Here is a 9,920-nt window from a genome sequence, read left to right on the forward strand (position 1 = left end):
TAGGCTACGGATAGGAAGAAGTCTGAGTACTATAACTGTGGCTAATGAAAGGAAATCATACTATACGTGAGCAAATGCTTGCTAGTATCACTGGTAGAAACAACAATTCTAGAATCTGGACGCATTTTATTTGTCATGTTTCTAAGACTGGGAGGTGATTACTTATGCTTGTGAACCCATTTAGTTCTGTATTGTGACCTGTATTGACTGTGTATATGTGCTATGCTGTGTATATGTGCTATGACTGTGTATATGTGCTATGACTGTGTATATGTGCTATGACTGTGTATATGTGCTATGTGCTATGTTGGAGGATATGTCTTGATTTCATGCTCAATGTTTTTATGCTGTACAATGTTTTATTTTTATGTTTAATAAATACAACTTTAATTAAAAAAAAACTTTTAAAAAACGAAATATGACATTTACATAAGTATTCAGACCTTCTCTAAGTACCTTGTTGATGCACCTTTGGCAGCGATTACAGCCTCAAGTTGTCTTGGGTATGATGCTACCAGCTTCGCACACCTGTATTTGGGGAGTTTCTCCAATTCTTCTCTGCAGATCCTCTCAAGCTCTGTCAGGTTGGATAGGGAGCGTCGCTGCACAGCCATTTTCAGGTCTCTCAAGAAATGTTCAAGTCTGGCCTCTGGCTGGGCCACTCAAGGAAATTCAGAGACTTGACCTGAAACCACTCCTGCATTGTCTTGGTTGTGTGCTTATGGTTGTTTTTATGGTTGGAAGGTAAACTTTCTTCCCAATCTGAGGTCCTGAGCTCTCTGGAGAAGGTTTTCATCAAGGATCTGGAATGCTGCAGAGATTGTTGTCCTTCTGGAAGGTTCTTCCATCTCCACAGGGTAACTCTGGAGCTCTGTCAGAGTGACCATCGGGTTCCAGGACACCTACACCACCCGATGTCACAGGAAGGCCATAAAGATCATCAAGGACAACAACCACCCGAGCCACTGCCTGTTCACCCCGCTATCATCCAGAAGGCGAGGTCAGTACAGGTGCATCAAAGCAGGGACCGAGAGACTAAAAAACAGCTTCTATCTCAAGGCCATCAGACTGTTAAACAGCCACCACTAACATTGAGTGGCTGCTGCCAACACACTGACTCAACTCCAGCCACTTTAATAATGGAAATGGATGGAAATTGACGTAAAAATATATCACTAGACACTTTAAACAATGCTACTTAATATAATGTTTACATACCCTACATTACTCATCTCATATGTATATGTATATACTGTACTCTATATCATCTACTGCATCTTTATGTAATACATGTATCACTAGCCACTTTAAACTATGCCACTTTGTTTACATACCCTACATTACTCATCTCATATGTATATACTGTACTCGATACCATATACTGCATCTTGCCTATGCCGTTCTGTACCATCACTCATTCATATATCTTTATGTACATATTCTTTATCCCTTTACACGTGTGTGTATAAGGTAGTAGTTTTGGAATTGTTAGGTTAGATTACTCATTGGTTATTACTGCATTGTCGGAACTAGAAGCACAAGCATTTCGCTACCCTCACATTAACATCTGCTAACCATGTGTGTGTGACAAATACATTTGATTTGATTTGATTCTTGGTCACCTCCCTGACCAAGGCCCTTCTCCCCCGATTGCTCAGTTTGGCCAGGCGGCCAGCTCTAGGAAGAGTCTTGGTGGTTCCTAACTTCTTCCATTTAAGAATGATGGAGGCCACTGTGTTCTTGGGGACCTTCAATGCTGCAGAAATGTGTTGGTTCCCTTCCCAAGATCTGTGCCTTGACACAATCAGAGACCTGGCAGTGTGGTGCCAGGACAACAACCTCTTCCCTCATTGTGAGCAAGACAAAGGTGCCGATCGTGGACTACAGGAAAAGGCGGGCCGGACAGGGCTGTAGTGAAGCGGGTCGAGAATTTCCTTGGTTCCTTGGTGTCCACATCACCAACAAGCTATCATGGTCCAAACACACCAAGACAGTCATGAAGGGGGCACGACAACACATTTTCCCCCTCAGGAGACTAAAAAGATTTGGCATGGGTCCCTGGGTCCTCAAGGAGTTCTACAGCTGCACCATCGAGAGCATCCTGACCGGTTGCATCGCCACCTGGTATGGCAACTGCTCGGCATCTGAGCATAAGGCGCTACAGAGGGTAGTGCTTACAGCCCAGTACATCACTGTGACCAAGCTTCCTGCCATGCAGGACCTACATAATAGGCAGTGTCAGAGGAAAGCCCCAAAAATTGTCAGACACTCCAGTCATAGACTTGGGTAAGTCATAGACTTCTCTGCTACTGCACGACAAGCGGTACCGTAGCGCCAAGTCTAGGACCAAAAGGATCCTTAACAGCTTCTACCCCCAAGCCATAAGACTGCTGAACAATTAATCAAATGGCCACAGTACTATTTACATTGACACCCCCATTTGTTTTGTACACTGCTGCTACTCGCTGTATATTATCTATGCATAGTCACCTCTTCCTACATGTACCGATTACCTCGACTAACCACATTGACTCGGTACCTGTACCACCTGTATATAGCCTATTTATTGTTATTTTATTGATACTTTTTAATTATTTTTTACTTTAGTATATTTGGTAAATATTATCTTAACTCTTCTTGAACTGCACTGTTGGTTAAGGACTTGTAAGTTAGCATTTCACGGTAAGTATTTTATTGTGTTGTATTCGGCGCATGTGACAAAGTTTGGTTTGATTTGATTTAGATGCCCATGTATGTAGGCTGTTTTTTAATACAGTCATCTCGGTTTTCATTTGAACCATACTTTTATCCTTCACTTGTTTGTAACAATTGCAGATACATCGGCAAATTTGTTTTTGTAGTCAGCATCGTTCTGTTGTTATCCGCAGTCACAGTCAGACAGGCTAGACATCTTGATTCTATGTTTAGCAGAGATCTTCTGTAAATGAGTGACGCGGAAGTGCAAAAAGGCATCTAACCATGCCCCTCGGCTGCTCTATTAGTGGTCTGGATCACTCGTAGATGTGCATAGGTTTTTAATAAGAGCGTTTTTAAGAGCCACTGACGAGGCCTCTGGGAAACGACTCGGATACTAAAGACAATAATGTTCTAGTAATGATCTTAAGGCTATGAAGGCTCGGGGAAACGATGCCCTGAGACTTATATGTATGCTTTGTAAATATTACCTGTAAATAGTTTATTAAAGTGTTCTGCATCGTACTGGCCGCCCACTTGTTTTCTTTCTTCGATTACCTACCATATAGGGGTCTAGCTCCACTTCCCTCATCTAAATAGGGTATAGCCTAAAATAAAGATGTTAAGAATTTTGTGGTGGAACTGTGGGTCTCGCTCAGTGACTTGTATGTGGCCAAGATGTTGCCCATGTTCTTCACAGCTTTATCCAGAGCTCCACACACGACCCTGCCGTGAGCAGCAACTTTTGGGGTTGCCCATGATTGCTGCGGGAGTGGACACATCTCCGAAAGAGCCGGGGTAGACGATCAGGACTCTGTCATTGCAAGAACACCGAAATATATTAATTATTTTCAAATGTATTTCAATTATATGCCTAATTAATAGTTTAACATGCTCCATTCAAACTTAACAATATAAACTCAATATTAATAGTAATGATAGATAACAGGACAAGTATAATAGTGTTATAATTACTCATGATCATCTCCACTATAAACTATATTAGATGATATATTTGAATGAGGCTGAAGCCATAACCTACCTTCCCAGAGCCAGTGGTCCGATCTCATTGATATCTACTTTGCCCCAGACAGCACTGATGGTGCTATTCTCTGCGTCTGTCCATTCAACCATGTTGTCAGTGTTTGTTTTCCGGTTTTGCAACAAGATTAAACAAATTAATGTCTTGTTTAGGGAGAAACTTTGCCTGCAACTTATATTTATGAGTGCTCTCCGCCCACTGATTGGCTCTGGCAAAGATCAGTATTGGCCAAGTGAGCGCTTCAGCTCTCGAATTTGATGACATCAATTCCAATAATGTATCTGTTAAAAACAACAGTAAATGTTAATTTATTAGCTGTTACAGAATCAAGTCTGTAGGTTAGATCCTAAAAGATGGAAGCATATGTAAATAGGCCTATACAGTTTATCTAGATTACCAACGTTTCAAAGTTCGTATGATCCCTAGCTAAACAGTTTTAATTTATCCAACTGATGCAAGAATAAAAGCAAGGTTATGGCAAAACTCTTCCGAAGATTACACGTCCTTCATTGCAGAGTATAAGGCTATCCAAATGAAAAAATAGAAAGAGATGCATTCAATATACATTTCTATGAATTTGGAAAATGTGACAATTCCTGCTAATTCCGGTTGGGGGAGATTTTCGGCACAACACAGTTTCTTATCTACGACAAAATGACGCCTTCCTTTTTTTATCGGGGTATTCAGACCGGTCCCGCCCATTTTATGTTAATAATTTCAAGACATTAAATATGACAAGCTGTAATGTCCTGTGTTATTTGTAGATAGGTGTGTACCCATGTTGTCGCATGACCCCTTTCTTCCTCTGACTTTTTTTTGTCGATCATCATTCGAAATCCAATCAACCTTATAATTGGGATTCATATCCAACTTCCATTGAACCCCAGAGTAGCATATCATAGATACATACAGGCCGTCATTGTAAATAAGAACGTGTTCTTAACTGACTTGCCTAGTCAAATAAAGGTTCAACTAAAAATAAAGAAATACAAATGTGAAATACGTCACTTTGAATAAATATTTTCCAGTTGAATGCAGGTCTTTGTAGGTGGATTTGGTTTTTACATTTAAATTCACCAATGCAATATATCTTATAGCACTCTACAATCAAATATAAAGTCTACCTTTAATTATTTAACATTATGTAGGATAGAACGAAATTTGTGTCATAATCAAGGCCTATACAATTTCAAATAGCCAATAAACTATGAATGAATTATTTGCTTATTTTGGCATAAGATGCGGCATCTTTTGAATCGATTTATTGGAATTAAATGCTCGTTAGGCTACTCTGAAAGATTTCGTTTTATGCAACGAAAAATTAAAATAATAATAACAGTAATAATTTATCTATATCAATCAAACAAATTATACAATATTGTTGACATCTCTGTTGCATCTGGTGCAATTGATATAAATGAATTGTGTTACAGTACAGTCAGAAGATTAAATTGTAGAGTACAAAAATAAACAAAAAGTTAATTAGGCCCTTATGATGGATATTATTAGAAACATAGCACTATGCCATCTTATTGAAGTTAATTTCGCTAATTTACCAAGATGATTGCAGTGTAGGGGGAGTGTACCCTAGTATCTGGGTGTGTCTGCTGCTCTACTGTGATATAAAGGGACCTAGTTGTGTAGGCAGTCATCTTCAGATAATTTCTTGTATATTTAATACAGGCCAATCAAAGAGGAGCAAAATGAGTCTGACAGCAAAGGACAAATCTGTAGTCAAGGCCTTCTGGGGCAAGATTAGTGGAAAGGCAGATGTCGTCGGTGCTGAGGCTTTGGGGAGGTAAGCCTTCTTAATGAAAGAATGATGAGAATGAGTGTGTTTAACCTGCTGACAGCGGCCTACGTGCCTACCCCGAATAAGCATTTTAACATACATTAAGTAAACTAATTTCATTACGTTGTAGACACAGACCTTGGGAGAAATATGATACTCGTAATGCTTAGAAGTTCCGCATCTAATAAAAAACCCTATAATACGAACTATTCTGTACCTTCCTTTGCAGGATGCTGACTGCTTACCCCCAGACTAAGATATACTTCTCCCACTGGGCTGACGTGAGCCTCGGCTCTGGGCCAGTCAAGAAGCATGGAAGCAGCATCATGGGTGCAATTGGTGAAGCAGTCGGACTGATGGACGACCTCGTGGGAGGAATGAGTGCTCTCGGCGAGCTGCACGCCTTCAAGCTGCGCATGGACCCTGGAAACTTCAAGGTTTGCCCACAGATAACCTATTGTCTGTATATTGATCACTCTCGACATCAACTCTGTCTGTTGCTATGGCTTAATCCTTCAATATTAACTTTTAAAATATACTTTTCAGATCCTGTCCCACAACATCCTTGTGACCCTGGCTATTCACTTCCCTTCTGATTTCACTCCCGAAGTGCACATTGCTGTGGATAAATTCCTTGCAGCCGTGTCCGCTGCCCTGGCTGACAAATACAGATAAGACCATCATGAAAGTCCATCATTGGATTCCAGTTCCTGCTCTGCTGTTATTACAATACAATAAACAGGCAATGAATGAAGTTACCTCCTCTGTTGTGTCCTTATTCCACCACAGTTCACCATCAAAGTCATATTTGAATTGCATCACTGTCACATCTAGATTGAATACATTGAATGAAGAAAGGAAGGGATTAAGTACTAAATGGTGCTTTAGGTCCACCATCCACTAGCTCACTATGTTATTCTCCATAACTTTGGATAGCCTATCTAATACGTGTAACATGCATTTTGCTGACATCATTTAATATTTGATGAATATGGAGTAGTTACAGATGGGTTGGTAAACTGAATGGGTTATATGAAGCCTCTACCATTTTCATATAACCCCTTCAGTTTACCAACCCCTATCTCTAACTACTCCAAATGCATGTTACACGAAGAACACCATCCCAACTGTGAAGCATGGGGGTGGCAGTATCATGTTGAGGGGGTGATTAGCTTCAGGAGGGACTGGTGCACTTCGTGAAAAAGATAGCTTCATGAGGGGGGAAAATTACATGGAAATATTGAAGCAACATGTCAAGGCATCAGTGTAACATGCATTGGTCGCAAATGGGTCTTCCAAATGGACAATGACCCCAAGCATACTTCTAAATTTGTGGCAAAATGGCTTAAGGACAACAAAGTCAAGGTATTGGAGTGGCCATCACAAAGCCCTGACCTCAATCCCATAGAAAATTTGTGGGTAAAACTGAAGAAAAAAAAACTGAAAAAGTGTGTGCGAGCAAGGAGGCCTACAAACCTGACTCAGTTACACCAGCTCTGTCAGGAGGAATGGGCCAAAATTTATTGTGGGAAGCTTGTGGAAGGCTACCCGAAACGTTTGACCCAAGTTAAACCATTTAAAGGCAATGCTAACAAATACTAATTGAGTGTATGTAAACTTCTGACCCACTGGGAATGTCATGAAAGAAATTAAAGCTGAAATAAATCATTCTCTCTACTATTATTCTGACATTTCACATTCTTAAAATTAAGTGGTTGTAAGGGAGTGCGTAATTGGTGGCAGGGAAGTTAGGCGCATGAGAGCAAAACTGGGTAATCAACGAAGCAGTTTTATTCATAAAACCACTGGAAACTAGAACAACAAACAAATGGGTACAAAACCCGTCGCGCACTAGAGAAAACGTGCACATGCACTTACAAAAAACAATTCCCCACAAAGACATAGGGGGAACAAAGGGTTAAATACACAACATATATTGAGGGAATTGAGACCAGGTGTGTGGGAAGACAAAACAAAAGGAAGATGAAAAGTTGATCGATGAAGACCGGTGACAACGACCGCCGAGCGAAAAAGGAGAGGAGAGGAACCGACTTCGGCGGAAGTCGTGACAGTACCTCCCCTTGACGTGCGGCTCCAGCAGCGCGCCGACACCGGCCTCGGGGACGACCCGGAGGGCGAGGCACAGGGCGATCCAGACGAAGACAGTGGAACTCCTACAGCATTGAAGGGTCCAACATGTCCTCGACCGGAACCCAGCACTTCTCCTCCGGACCATACCCCTCCCACTCCACAAGGTACTGAAGGACCCTCGCCCGACGCCTCAAATCTAGTATTGAGTTAACGGAGTACGCTGGGGCCCCCTTGGTGTCCAGAGGGGGCTGAGGAACCTCCCGCACCTCAGACTCCTGGAGCGGGCCAGCCACCACCGGCCTGAGGGAAGACACATGGAACGAGGGGTTAATAGGGTAATCGGGGGGAAGCTGTAACCTGTAAAAAACCTTGTTCACTCTCCTCAGGACTTTAAATGTCCCCGCAAACTGCTGGCCCAGCATCCGGCAGGGCAGGCGGAGGGGCAGGTTTCGGGTCGAGAGCCAGACCCGGTGACGGTCTGCGCTGTCTTTCTGGCACAGCACGGCCCGCTGAAGGTGATCACGAACAGCTTCCCATGTCTCCTCCGCGCGCCTGAACCAGTCGTCCACTGCAGGAGCTTCGGTCTGACTCTGATTCCACGATGCCAGAACCGGCTGGTACCCCAGTACGCACTGGAAGGGGGAGAGGTTAGTGGAGGAGTGGCGGAGCGAGTTCTGTGCCATCTCGGCCCAGGGCACGAACGCCGCCCACTCCCCCGGCCGGTCCTGGCAATAAGACCGCAGAAACCTGCCAATATCCTGGTTTACTCTCTCCACCTGCCCATTACTCTCGGAGTGAAACACACTTTTGAAGTGTACAGCATTTTTGGACTCTCGTTGTGAAGATGGCCCAGCAGTCTTTTGTTGGCACATTTTGTCATCAAAGTCTGTAATTTTCTGGATTTCGGGTGGGAACTGGGGGGAAAAAACACAAGCAAGCTAACGTTAGTGTTTTTTTTGCAACGCTTGTGTTAGTGGTTTCTTTGCAACCCTTGCAGTTAGCCACTGATTCTTTCCAAATTACTCATTGTTGAATTTGCGATTTCCAACTCGTTGTGTAATCTGTACAATGGCCGATCAGCACCAATACGTTTTATCTACAATTTCTCTTCATTATTTCTCTTCATATGACAAGGATTTGCCAGTAGATTGTCGAGTTGATGACAACTGATGATGACTGCTAGCTAAGACTTTGAAAGTAAGATGTTGACATGACCAGTCCAATCAAAGCTACAATGTGATATAATGTGATATGATGTCATTCTATCTGTGGCTAATGACCTTGAGCCTTCTTGGATGGGCACTTCTAATATAACTCTATAGCAGACTACAAGGGGTTAAAAATGTTCGATCTCTACCCTTAGAATTGGGGATGACATACTGTCCCATGAGTGACAGAAAACTGAGCCAATCATGACAGAAAACTGAGCCAATCAGGCGCAACACTCTGTATTTTCTGCTGGCGAGCCCCACCACCACAGAAAGCACTGATCTAGGTTGAAACACCTGCATTTTGGAGCTTCTTCTTCAAAGAACCCTTTTTAATGGATCCTTAAATAACTTTTTTAATAACCTTTCGGGGTTCATTTTTGAACTACCCCCCTCCCCAGTTATTATTCTCATGAATAATAATATGCATAACAATAACAACAATAGCACAATATTTTAGTTCTCAGTGTTTGTTATGATTTTAGTGGCAAAGCAGAATTTTAAAAACTAAATATGAGGTAAACTCTCAGCAGAGCCCCAAGTCCAATAGGTACATCCTCTGGTACGTTGATGTTAATGTGTTGATGTTCTCCATATCCACAGCCAGAATGATTTTGAGTGCATGGGGATCGAACAGGTTTCCTGTTATACTCATCAGAGGTGTAGGGAGGGAGAAGTCTTTGTATCCCCAAAATAGTAATTATACAGATGATTAACAAAACATGCACACCACAGAATTCATACACTCTAAAAATGAGGGGTTCAACAAGGGTTCTTCTAAGATCCCCAAAGTTATTTGAAGATCCTTAGGGTTCTGAAAATGGTCCCTAAAAGGTTCTTCCAAGAAGGAGGCATACAAAGGTATGTTAATTGCTATTGGTAGGTTATGCAGATCACGTTTGCCATCCTCTTTCCTTATCTCATCAATTAACAACCATTAGGCCTCTAGATTATGGACAAAGTATGTTTATGAAAACCATCATCAAAACAGTTTTTTTCATTCACATTCCCTCATTTTTAGTGTAGAAACCATGTGCCATCAGTACAATTGCAGGAGAACGTTTTCCATAAAAAACAACACTTCAAAAAGATA

At 41.9% G+C, this 9,920-nt stretch overlaps 1 protein-coding gene and 1 long non-coding RNA gene across 2 annotated transcripts; one reads left to right on the plus strand and one right to left on the minus strand.

The window, feature by feature from the left end:
• Positions 1-1,463: 1,463 nt before the first annotated feature.
• On the plus strand, positions 1,464-6,286 carry LOC110538449 (hemoglobin subunit alpha-1-like). The gene is made up of 5 exons (XM_036938343.1): positions 1,464-1,470; positions 1,809-1,812; positions 5,407-5,534; positions 5,758-5,965; positions 6,075-6,286. Exons 3-5 carry the CDS (start codon positions 5,440-5,442, stop codon positions 6,201-6,203), a joined length of 432 nt encoding a protein of 143 aa, XP_036794238.1. The 5' UTR covers positions 1,464-1,470; positions 1,809-1,812; positions 5,407-5,439; the 3' UTR covers positions 6,204-6,286.
• On the minus strand, positions 3,339-3,857 carry LOC110538453. The gene is made up of 2 exons (XR_005035133.1): positions 3,737-3,857; positions 3,339-3,508 (listed from the first exon to the last, which is right to left on the minus strand). It is a non-coding gene; the product is annotated as an uncharacterized LOC110538453 (long non-coding RNA).
• Positions 6,287-9,920: the final 3,634 nt, after the last annotated feature.

The sequence above is a fragment of the Oncorhynchus mykiss genome, chromosome 12 (genome assembly GCF_013265735.2).
Source record: "Oncorhynchus mykiss isolate Arlee chromosome 12, USDA_OmykA_1.1, whole genome shotgun sequence".
Classification (NCBI taxonomy): domain Eukaryota; kingdom Metazoa; phylum Chordata; class Actinopteri; order Salmoniformes; family Salmonidae; genus Oncorhynchus; species Oncorhynchus mykiss.